This window comes from Ranitomeya variabilis, chromosome 6 (genome assembly GCF_051348905.1).
Source record: "Ranitomeya variabilis isolate aRanVar5 chromosome 6, aRanVar5.hap1, whole genome shotgun sequence".
Classification (NCBI taxonomy): Eukaryota; Metazoa; Chordata; class Amphibia; order Anura; family Dendrobatidae; genus Ranitomeya; species Ranitomeya variabilis.
Window position 1 is genome coordinate 358,906,443 of NC_135237.1, and position 12,945 is coordinate 358,919,387.

General features: G+C 41.1%; 1 protein-coding gene across 3 annotated transcripts in view; it reads left to right on the plus strand.

The window, feature by feature from the left end:
• Positions 1–12,945, plus strand: part of CDKAL1 (CDKAL1 threonylcarbamoyladenosine tRNA methylthiotransferase) — a 1,052,012-nt gene that overhangs the window by 255,882 nt on the left and 783,185 nt on the right. For all 3 annotated transcript variants that reach the window (XM_077269963.1, XM_077269960.1, XM_077269961.1), the window contains exon 7: positions 6,446–6,494. In XM_077269963.1, the coding sequence (XP_077126078.1) occupies positions 6,446–6,494 (49 nt within the window). The remainder of the gene's footprint in view (positions 1–6,445; positions 6,495–12,945) is intronic.

The following is a 12,945-nucleotide window of genomic DNA, read 5'->3' on the forward strand; positions in this document are numbered from 1 at the left end:
CCAGGAAGACATAATTAAAGAAACATGGACACTCCTGAGGCCAATATTAATAAAGCAGAAAAAATGGAGTTCATGCCCAAAATTAGTTGCATCATATTTTATTCAATTACAAAAAATACCAATAAACATGTAACAATAGATAAAAATTCAAAATAGTTTAAAGTGGGGGATTGTAGCACAGACCAAAAAACGGTGCAGCACTCAGGCTGATGCCATATACTAGAAGATCAAATGCATAGTGCTAAGTCTAACGTAGGTATTGAACCGGGGGGCATAGGAGCTATATAAGGAAGTATAGTGAGCCCTGTACACTGGCTCGTATCCACACAAAATCATACCATCATTCCCCACCCCGGATTCTTACCCAAACACTGGCACCAGGACCGGACCACACCGTTGCCCCAACGCGCGTTTCGCGTCGGCTTCGTCAGTTAGCAAAAAATGTTATTTAAAAAATTGTGCTGATTTAAAGTTGACATGTGGGAAATGTTATTTATTAACTATTTTGTGGCATAACTATCTGATTTAAGGGCATTAAAATTAAAACTTTGATAATTGCAAAATTTTCCAAATTTTCGCCAAATTTCCGATATGTTCACAAATAAATGTAAGTTATATAGAATTTTTTTTTACCACGATCATGAAGTATGATATGTCATAACAAAACAATCTCCGAATCAGTGGGATTCATTGAAGCAAGTTATAATCACATAAAGTTACACTGGTCAGAATTGAAAAATCTGGCCTGGTCAGGATGGTGAAAACAGGCTTTGGGGTGAAGGTGTTAAAATTAAAACAAATAGGGTTCATCGAAATTGTTAATTATTTATGTTAAACAATTTGTTAATTTTTGTACTACTGTACACACAGAAATACTACAGTATATACAATTCTATATATATACTATATGCATAATTTGATAGATCTTATTTTCTACTAGATTATAACGATTACTGTAGAGTGTATCATGTATTAAAAAAAAAAAAAAAACCCCTAATAAAATTGCACTTCAGTTCTATACAGTAAAGGCAGCGTATGCCCTTTTATGTTCTGGCAGTGAAGAAAGTGTAATGTCACATGGTGATTGATTTTGAGTTCTTTAGTTTTCACGACAGTGATAGCTCAGAAATAAGCGGTCATTCTGGTCCATCTTCAAAAACGACAAGGACCTTAAGAAGAGAGACAAATAGCTCTACCGTAGAAACGTCTCCAGATCATGGAACAATGCCCAGGACAAACGTTGTCCATAGTACTAGTGAATTGGCGCATGCCAAATGTACAAGGGGCTTTGCCACTTGATGCATCATCTTCCTGATGGGAGTCTTCGGACTCAGCTACTCCATTCATCTCTCATTTTAATGCCATTCTTGGTATAAATGTGGAGTTAGAAGATTTTAGACCAGTTAATTTTTTTAATTTGTTTGACAGATTGTTTGCTAGAGCATATTATCCGCCAAATAAATCCACAATCCTATTATGTTAGGTAAAATTTATGGATACCAACTAATCTTCCTGAAATGGCTTCTCCAGTGTACTGACAGATCTGTGCCTAAATACAGACAAAGGAACAGATGTCCTCGCCTCCCACCAGTTGACTGATAGGTCTCTCCCTATGTGTGCACATAGGTCAGCCGGGCGCTATATGTGTCAGCTGACTAGTCTAAAGCAACTTCTCAGGCAGACTTCTCCCTGCCCTGCTCCAGTTGACTGATGGGTCTTTTCCTATGTGTGCACATAGGTCAGCTGAGGACTGTGTGTCAGCTGACTAGTCTGAAGCAACTTCTCAGGCAGACTTCTCCCTGCCCTGCTCCAGTTGACTGATGGGTCTTCCTCTATGTGTGCACATAGGTCAGCCGAGCGCTATATGTGTCAGCTGACTAGTCTGAAGCAACTTCTCAGGCCGACTTCTCCCTCCTCTGCTCCAGATGACTAATGGGTCTTTTGCTATGTCTCTTCAGTTGAACGACCTATCAGTCACCTGCAGTTGGCCAGGGAAAAATCCAGCTAGGGACACACTCCTGACAAGTTATCAGAGAAATACAGTGGGGCAAAAAAGTATTTAGTCAGTCAGCAATAGTGCAAGTTCCACCACTTAAAAAGATGAGAGGTGTCTGTAATTTACATCATAGGTAGACCTCAACTATGGGAGACAAACTGAGAAAAAAAAATCCAGAAAATCACATTGTCTGTTTTTTTATCATTTTATTTGCATATTATGGTGGCAAATAAGTATTTGGTCAGAAACAAACAATCAAGATTTCTGGCTCTCACAGACCTGTAACTTCTTCTTTAAGAGTCTCCTCTTTCCTCCACTCATTACCTGTAGTAATGGCACCTGTTTAAACTTGTTATCAGTATAAAAAGACACCTGTGCACACCCTCAAACAGTCTGACTCCAAACTCCACTATGGTGAAGACCAAAGAGCTGTCAAAGGACACCAGAAACAAAATTGTAGCCCTGCACCAGGCTGGGAAGACTGAATCTGCAATAGCCAACCAGCTTGGAGTGAAGAAATCAACAGTGGGAGCAATAATTAGAAAATGGAAGACATTCAAGACCACTGATAATCTCCCTCGATCTGGGGCTCCATTCAAAATCCCACCCCGTGGGGTCAGAATGATCACAAGAACGGTGAGCAAAAATCCCAGAACCACGCGGGGGGACCTAGTGAATGAACTGCAGAGAGCTGGGACCAATGTAACAAGGCCTACCATAAGTAACACACTACGCCACCATGGACTCAGATCCTGCAGTGCCAGACGTGTCCCACTGCTTAAGCCAGTACATGTCCGGGCCCGTCTGAAGTTTGCTAGAGAGCATTTGGATGATCCAGAGGAGTTTTGGGATAATGTCCTATGGTCTGATGAAACCAAACTGGAACTGTTTGGTAGAAACACAACTTGTCGTGTTTGGAGGAAAAAGAATACTGAGTTGCATCCATCCAACACCATACCTACTGTAAAGCATGGTGGTGGAAACATCATGCTTTGGGGCTGTTTCTCTGCAAAGGGGCCAGGACGACTGATCCGGGTACATGAAAGAATGAATGGGGCCATGTATCGTGAGATTTTGAGTGCAAACCTCCTTCCATCAGCAAGGGCGTTGAAGATGAAACGTGGCTGGATCTTTCAACATGACAATGATCCAAAGCACACCGCCAGGGCAACGAAGGAGTGGCTTCGTAAGAAGCATTTCAAGGTCCTGGAGTGGCCTAGCCAGTCTCCAGATCTCAACCCTATAGAAAACCTTTGGAGGGAGTTGAAAGTCCGTGTTGCCAAGCGAAAAGCCCAAAACATCACTGCTCTAGAGGAGATCTGCATGGAGGAATGGGCCAACATACCAACAACAGTGTGTGGCAACTTTGTGAAGACTTACAGAAAACGTTTGACCTCTGTCATTGCCAACAAAGGATATATTACAAAGTATTGAGATGAAATTTTGTTTCTGACCAAATACTTATTTGCCACCATAATATGCAAATAAAATGATAAAAAAACAGACAATGTGATTTTCTGGATTTTTTTTCTCAGTTTGTCTCCCATAGTTGAGGTCTACCTATGATGTAAATTACAGACGCCTCTCATCTTTTTAAGTGGTGGAACTTGCACTATTGCTGACTGACTAAATACTTTTTTGCCCCACTGTAGACGCTGGCCATCTTTTCAAAGTATGTTTACCGTGATGAAACACAGCTGAATTTAGCGAAGCCAGTGTCTGATATTCCCCATGGTTCATGCAACATGAATGTGATGACTGGTTTCCTTTAAGTTACTACCCCCATGACTCCAAATGCTTTAGCCTTACAGTGGCATGTAATAGTTTGGGCACCCCTGGTCAAAATTACTGTTATGGCAAACAATTAAGCAAGTAGAAGGTGAAATAATCTCTGAAACGGCGAAAGTTAAAGGTGACACATTTGCTTTGTATATTAGGCAAAAAAAATTGTCATTTTGTGCATTTTAAAAATTATAAAAAAGAAAATGGGCTGATGTAAAAGTTTGGGAACCCTGCATGATTAGTACTTAATAGTACTCTCTTTTGAAAGTATCACAGCTTATAAATACTTTTTGTTGCCAGCTAAGAGTCTTTCAATTCTTGGGGAATTTCATCCATTCTTCCTTGGAGAATTCTTCCAGTTCTGTGAGATTCCTGAGTTGTCTTACATGCTGTGCTATTTTGAGGTCTAGCCGCATATTTTCAATGATGTTCAGATCAGGCGACTGTGAGAGCCATCATAAAACCTTCAGCTTTGCGCATTTTGAGGTAGTCTATTGTGTCTTTTGACCTGTGTTTAGGATCGTTATCCATTTGTGAAGCCATCCTCTATTCAATTTAAAGGGAATGTGTCACCCCCAAAATCGTATATGAGCTGAGGCCACCGGCATCATGGGCTTATCTACAGCATTCTGTAATGCTGTAGATAAGCCCCCAATGTAACCTGAAAGATGAGAAATAAAGATTATATTATACTCCTATTATACTCACCCAGAGGCGGTCTCGCTACGGTCCGGGTCTGATGGGCGTCGCGGTCCGATTCAGCGCCTCCTATCTTCATACGATGACGTCCTCTTCTTGTCTTCTTGCCGCAGCTCCGGCGCAGGCAACAGGGCAGTCAAAGTACGCCTGCGCCGGAGCCGCGTCAAGAAGACAAGAAGACAACGTCATCGTATGAAAATAGGAGGTGATGGCCCGGACCGCGACGCCCATCAGACCCGGACCGCAGCGGGACCGCCCCTGGGTGAGTATAATATAACCTTTATTTCTCACCTTTCAGGTTACATCGGGGGCTTATCTACAGCATTACAGAATGCTGATGCCAGTGGCCCAGCTCATATATGATTTTGGGGTGACAGATTCCCTTTAAGCATTTTTACAGATGATGTTATGTTTGCATCAAGAACTTGTTGAAATTTCCTTGAATCAATTCTTCCCTCTAGCCGTGAAATGTTCCCCATGCCATTGGCTGTAGGTCTTTTGCAGTCAAACGGTGGTTCTAATTTGCCTCTCTAGCAATCATACAAGCAGCTATCACTGAAATTTTACTTGGTCTTCCAGACTTTATCTTGAGCTCCACTGTTGCTGGTAATTATCATTTCTTAATTACATTTCAAACTGAGGAAAGGGCAACTTGAAAATGCTTTGCTATCTTCTTATAGGCTTCTGCTTTGTGGGCCTACACCATTTTCAGAGTGCTAGGCAGCTGCTTAGAAGATTCAATGGCTGCTGTTTATTGGCACATGGTTAGAGCAGGCTGGATTTTTATAAATCTGGGAAATTTGCATCACCTGGCCTTTCCGAACGATGATACTGAACAAGCTATAACCCTAACAGGCTAATTAAGGTCTGAAACATTGGTCAACTTATATGAGAACACAAATCTCCCAAGTGTGTCCAGACTTTTGCGTGGGACATTTTCCTTTTTATACTTTTTAAAGTGTAAAATAGATATATATATTTTGACTAAAATGCAAAGTAATTGTGCCATCCTGAATTTTAGGCCTTTTTGAGATCATTACATCTTCAACTTGCTTAACTGTTCACGATGACAGTAATCTTGACCAGGGGTGCCCATACTTTTACATGCCTCTGTATCTACTAATGTCACTTTGCAAGTATAAAGTGAGCAACTTACTCCGCTCAGAAGTGTACAAGTAGCTCCACCTGGCTGCCGGAGAGCCCGACGTCTTCCGCTTTTGTGCTGTCACAGCTACACCTGTACTCATCCCTAAATTTCATGGTCCATGTATAGACCGCAAATTCCAGGTAAGCCACGAGTCTCCTGAATAAGCAAATTCCTAATCTGCATATTCAGGAGACCCGTGACAGTCTGAAAATCATGGTTTGCATACGGATGGTGAGATGCAGATGTGTAGTCAGTGTGTTTAACTCAGCTCCTGTTGATTAATAAACTCCTGAATCAAAATTCAGTAATTAGTTGTCTATTTTCCTTGCCTTGCATACATTTTTTTTTTCTTTTTTGTTCTTTTTATTTTACCTTGCAAAAAAGTGTTATCATATTTTGAATGTGAAGAGTTTAATATAAAGCATATGTTGGGTCAGTTGCCAAGACTGCATTTTTCCTGGACATTTTATAGGGTGTGAGATGCTTACTTAAAACATTTCTGTCCGTCAGAGAGACCACTCCCTTTTGTGTATGGAGTTTCCATTTTAATATTAATATAGATCTTTTTAAGGCATTCAAATATATAAAATGAAATTTGTATGTTACTAGATTTTATAATGGAAAGTGCACAAATATTAAATGGATCTCTTAGACCTTATGAGGCTGGTGGGCTTATTACTTTGAAAATTCTTCTTAGAATCCCTGCATGTTCAAGTCATCAAACAAGCATTTTAGGAGTTTGGCTATAGCTGGTTTTAAAATTGTACTTCTAATGTCATGTGAATTTTCATACATATTTTGTATTTTTTTTTTCTCCGTAGGTGCAACAAATTGATCGAGTAGTGGAAGTAGTGGAAGAAACCATAAAAGGTGAGGCTTTGTGATGAGAGAAATTTATAAAATGTCTTTAAAGGGGTTGTCCACTACTAGGACAACCCCTTCTCAAACTATACTCACCTCTCATGCCGGCGCCGCTCCCCCGGTGTCGGCACTTGCTCTCCCCGGGGCTGTGTTGTGACACGTGACGCTGGCACCCAATGAGCTCTGGTGTCCCTGTCTCCACCTTTGGACATACTGAACATGAAGAGGAAGTCTGGGATCATCTGTAGCCCTGGCCTCTTCTTCATGTTCAGTTTGTCCGAAGGCGGAGACAGTGACGCCAGTGCTGAATGGAACCTGGTGTCATAACACTGCATCACAGCCCTGGGGAGAGCGAGTGCCGATAACGCTGAAGCGGTGCCAACACGGGCGGTGAGAATAGACTTTATTATTTGGTTGGGGCCAAACATATAGTTTAAGAAGAGCTTGTCCTAGTAGTGGACTTATCACTTTTAAATTAATATCCCCTGAATATTTATAAAGTGAAACATTTTTGTTTGCTACTAATAGCAACAATGGATCACTTTAGCCAAGAACGATAATATCTGCATGAGGTTTATATTTGCTGCATATTTTTTTGGTTTTCTAGTGGTGCAGCAGTTGTCTTTTAGTGTCCAGACATATCTTAGCAGGATGAGGTCTTCCTATGGGATTGGGTCCAATGTGCTGTGTAATGAACAGCCCCCATAGCAGGAGTAAGTTTCCTTACTAGATTTCTCTACACTACTAAAAAAAAAATGACATGCTTATTAAATAGATCTCTTGGACATGAAAATCTATGTCAGAATAGCTTTCCAACAGTTTTTCTGAAGGATATTAAAATGATCCCTTTAGGGGTCCAGCAAGAGTGGGTCCACGTGTATTCATGAGCTTAGTCTCCGTCCACTTAGTTTGATTGACAGGTCTTTTTTCAGTTCATCTCCCTTTTCTGCTTAGTGCAAGCTAGATCTTGTCAGGATATGTGAGCGGAGATTGTCAGGTCATTCAGGAGTCTAGATTTTATTTTTATGCTTAGTTCCTACCTGTTCTTAAAGGGAATCTGTCAGTAGAATCAACCCTTTTAACTCGTTTATACGGGAATGTAGGTGATACTTTCATATTAGCTAGCTGATGTTTTGTTCCAGAGAGAATATGTAAATGAGCGGTTTATGACTATAGGCAAGACACTCATGTGCATGAAAATCAGCCTCCGAAGCTGATTTTTAATAAAAGAGTGTTACCATTGTGAGATATGTAAGTAACAGAACAGTAGAACGGAACTTTGTCTCATAACAAACATGTTGGCAGCTGTAGCTCTCACAGCTCTGCTGTATTGCAACAATATTAAAACCCTGTCTGCCTGTGAGATTAAAGCTGAGAGGAACCGGCAGATGTCAGGTATAATCACACACAGCTCTGCAGTGCAATCAGGAGAGCAGAGAGCGGCCATTGCACATCACACTGGTGACTTACCCTTATATGACATATAAGAACAACAAGGATTTCTCTAGAATAAAATATCAGATTGCAGACTTCAAGGTATTCTTTTAATTGGTTTTCTATTACTTGCATGCTCATAAAGGACTGTGATCCTACCGACAGGTTCCCATTTTAATTTTTTCTGTTGAACTTGTAACCCTAACAGGAAAACAAAACTTTTTTTTAAAAGGGCCATCAACATATTGAATTAATGCGTAGACATGTGGTCCTACAGAGAGAGCCTTTTGTACTAGTGCTTTGTTTTATGTGATTATGAAGAAGTAAATAATATATTACTAGTTGTTGTTTTTTTTTAGTTGATTTCCTAAAATCCTTTCAATAAAGCCTCTAAGGATCGATGTTGCAGTTTCCGTTATAACCATAATGCAGTTTTTACTCTAACCGCTTCCTATAGACCCCATTACTTATTATTGTCTTCTGCTTTACTAGAAAGTATAATGCAGCACTTTTCTTCCATTCAAATTTGACAGAATCTATGACAGCCATCAAACAGCTGCGCACAAACTCTGTGTTTTCTCTTAGGTTATACGTTGTGTCCACTTATTATACCTGCTGGGGTTACATTTTTGATTTTTAGTGGGATAGGTGATTGCTTGGTGATTTATTGGTACCCCACTGCTGGGATAGTGGCCACGATCAGAAATAAGTAGCATTTTGGACGCAGCGCATATCTTGTGTATGCTGATAGTTTAGTGTTAAAAAAGAAAAGTCATATTCTTTAGAACCAGGTTTTGGCAGCAAAACCTGATACCTTCGATTTTGGTGCATTTTTCAGGTTTTTTTTGCACCACCCATTCATTCCCATGGGTGAAAAATGTTGAAAAAACACTGAAATAAATGACATGCTCCATTGTGCAAAAAAACATGTAAAGCACAAAATCCTGATGATTTTACTTTATTGTGCTAAATAGTTTTTTCTTCTCTTAGATTAAGCATACTTGATGTGCCTAAGTGTTTATGAACTTTTTGGGCTACTATCCCTTTTTCCCATTCTTATATATATTGTATATACTCGAGTATACGCCGACCCCCCTAATTTTGCCACAAAAAACAGGGAAAACTTATTGACTTGAGTATAAGCCTAGGGTGGGAAATGCAGCAGCTACTGATAAAAGTAAAATTGAGACATCAGTAGGTTAAATGTTTTTGAATATCCATATTGAATCAGGAGCCCCATAAGATGCTCCATACAAAATATGCCCCATATAATGCTGCATAAAGGTTAATGATGGCCCCATAAGATGCTCCATACAAAAATATGTCCCATATAATGCTGCACAACGGTTAACCCCTTCATGACCTTGGGATTTTCCGCTTTTCCGTGTTCGTTTTTCACTCCCCTCCTTCCCAGAGCCATAACTTTTTTATTTTTCCGTCAATTTGGCCATGTGAGGGCTTATTTTTTGCGAAACAAGTTGTACTTTTGAACGACATCATTGGTTTTAGTATGTCGTGTACTAGAAAACGGGAAAAAAATTCCAAGTGCGGTGAAATTGCAAAAAAAGTGCAGTCCCACACTTGTTTTTTGTTTGGCTTTTTTGCTAGGTTCACTAAATGCTAAAACTGACCAGCCATTATGATTCTCCAGGTCATTACGAGTTCATAGACACCTAACATGACTAGGTTATTTTTTATTTAGGTGGTGAAAAAAATTCCAAACTTTGCTTAAAAAAAAAAAAAAAAGGGCCATTTTCCGATACCCGTAGCGTCTCCATTTTTCATAATCTGGGGTCAGGTGATGATACCATTTCGGTGCAGATACTTTCTTTTGATCGCCCGTTATTGCATTTTAATGCAATGTCGCGGCGACCAAAAAACCGTAATTCTGGCGTTTCTAATTTTTTTCTCGCGACGCCGTTTAGCGATCAGGTTAATGCTTTTTCTTTTATTGATAGATCGGGCGATTCTGAACGCGGCGATACCAAATATGTGTAGGTTTGATTTTTTTTTTATTGATTTATTTTGAATGGGGCGAAAGGGGGGTGATTTAAACTTTTATATATATATTTTTTTTTCCACATTTTTATTCACTTTTTTTTTTTTTTTTTTTTACTTTTGCCATGCTTCAATAACCTCCATGGCAGTCTAGAAGCTGGCACAACTCGATCGCCTCTGCTACATAGAAGAAATCATCAGATCGCTGCTATGCAGCAGAAATGCAGGTGTGCTATGAGCGCCGACCACAGGGTGGCGCTCACAGCTACTGGGGATCAGTAACCATAGAGGTCTCAAGGACCTCTATGGTTACTATACAGAAGCATCGCTGACCCCGATCATGTGACGGGGGTCAGCGATGCGCTCATTTCCGGCCGGAAGCACCGGTTAAATGCCGCTGTCTGCATTTGACAGCGGCATTTAACTAGTTAATAGTGGCGGGTGAATCACGATTTCACCCGCCACTATTGCGGGCACATGTCAGCTGTTCAAAACAGCTGACATGTCCCGGCTTTGATGTGGGCTCACCGCCGGAGCCCGCATCAAAGCGGGGGTTCTGACCTCGGACGTACTGTCCCGTCCAAGGTCAAAAAGGGGTTAATGATGGCCCCATAAGATGCTCCATATTAAAATATGCCCCATATAATGCTGCACAAAGGTTAATGATGGGCCCCATAAGATGCTCCATATTAAAATATGCCCCATATAATACTGCATAAAGGTTGATGATGGCCCCATTAGATGCTCCATATTAAAATATGCCCCATATAATGCTGCATGAAGGTTGATGATGGCCCCGTAAGATGCTCCATATTAAAATATGCCCCATATAATGCTGCTGCGATTAAAAAATAAAAAATGACATACTCACTTCTTGTCACTGCTCCTCTGCGTCCCTGGCTCTCTGCACTGATTATTCAGGCAGAGGGCACGCACTAACCACATCATCACGCTCTCTAACCTGAACGTCACAGCCAGAGGACTCGGAGGACACAGTGCGGCGGTGGAATAGGGACAGGTGAATATCGCATGGCTTACCCTCCCCCAGTCCTACTCACCCTCCTGGCGCTGCATATCAGTCCCTGCATCTTGGGCGCTGGCATCTCTCTTCCTGTCTTCCTTCCTGTGCTGAGCGGTCAGTGATACCGCTCATTAAACTAACAAATATGCGCTCCACGCCTATGGGAGTGGAGACGCGTGCATGTTCATTACTTTAATGAGCGGTACCACATGACAGTTCAGCACAGGAAGGAAGACAGGAAGAGAGATGGCGGCGCCTGAGATGCAGGGACAGATAAGCAGCGATGACACCAGGAGGGTGAGTATGATGTCTTCTGCTCCCCCACCCTCCTCCCCTGCCAGCAATGACTCGTGTATAAGCCGAGAGGGGCATTTTCAGCACAAAAAAAATGTGCTGAAAATCTTGGCTTATACACGAGTATATACGGTATGTTATATTACCGTATGTACTCTTGTATAAGACAAGATTTTCAGCACAAAATCGGGTCGGCTTATACTCGAGTATATGCGTTATATTATTATTTGGCCTTATCATTAAAGGCCACCCAGCTTTATTTTTTTCTCTTTTCAATACAGTCCTTGCATGTGCTGGTGGCTGTGTGTGCCAGGGCATTTCTGTAATCACAGTCAGGCTCTGCTTATGATGTCAGTGACAGCCTTGTTTTGGCATTTTATCAGTGCATGAGATCGTTGTGTGAAATTCGGAAAGTGTGAGAAGGCACGGTTATTGTCTGAAAGTCAGCAGAATGTATACTGAATGCATCAGCTACACGTATACAGTCCAGTATAAAGCTCTCCAGCCCTCTGAGGGTGCTTCAAGTCAGATGAGCATTTCTCAATGTAGTGTTACTGCTTGAGCAATCTACTGAAAGAATGCCTAGGAATATTGATGCATCTTGAAAATTTACATCTAGGGTATGTGCGCACGTTGAGTATTGGCTTGCAGAAATTTCTGCATCTCTTGGCAACAAACGCTGCAGCAAAAACGCTCGGTTTTGCCGCAATTTTGTTTTCATTTTTTGCTTGCATTTTTAACCAGCAATGAAGGCTTTTTTTGAGCTAAATAAAGATATTTAAAAAAAAAATGCTGTAATTTCTTGATTCAACACCACCTTTTTCATTCTGATGAACTGTGGCATCAGGGTAATGGGATTAGGGCTTGGTGTCAGCAGCTGTAATTGCACACTCTGGATTACGTGGACTATGGTGTACAGGTGAGTATATGGTGGTTTATTATTTTTGATTTTTTTCTAGGAGACATGGGGATTGGACGTTAAGGTGAGTATAATGTTGTTTTTTTATTTTACCTTTTTTTATAGGAGAAGATGGCATCAGGGATTTGGTGTTAGGGGAGTATAATGTGTTTCTTTTTTAATTTAAATATGTATGTAATTATTTTACATGTTTGTTTTTTTTAAGTTTGAGTACAGGTGCCAGCTGACTATAGACTACTTCTCCCATCAGCGGCTCCTGCTGTCACTGTTATCAGTGATGGCAGATGTAGCCTGATGGGAGTAGTAGTGTCTTCTGCCCTCACAGCTGCTGGTCACGGTGTCTCTGCTTGGTCACGCTGACATCTGACAGCATGATCCCGCAGCGCTCTGACCAACGGTCTTACCAGTGGTAACATTACTGCCGATCAGTACCGCCGCGCTGGTGTTTCCCACGCTGTCGCACAGATGACAACGTGGGAAACACCATAGGAAGCCCGTGAAAACGCAAGCAAAAACTCAGCAAATCCGCAAACATTTTTATACGTGCTTTTTTGCTGTGGATTTGACTTACTCAGTTGAAGTCAGTGAGTCAAAAACGCTAAAAATCTGCACAAAGAATTGACATGCTGCAGAAAACGAAGCACTGGAAATAAAATTACTGATCATGTGCACAACACTTAAGGATTGTCATTGAATTAGGTGGCATAAGGATTCCATAGCGTTTTTGGCTCATTTCCGCGTGGAAATAACGCCACAAAAATACGCGATGTGCACTTAGCTTTACTGTCCAGAAC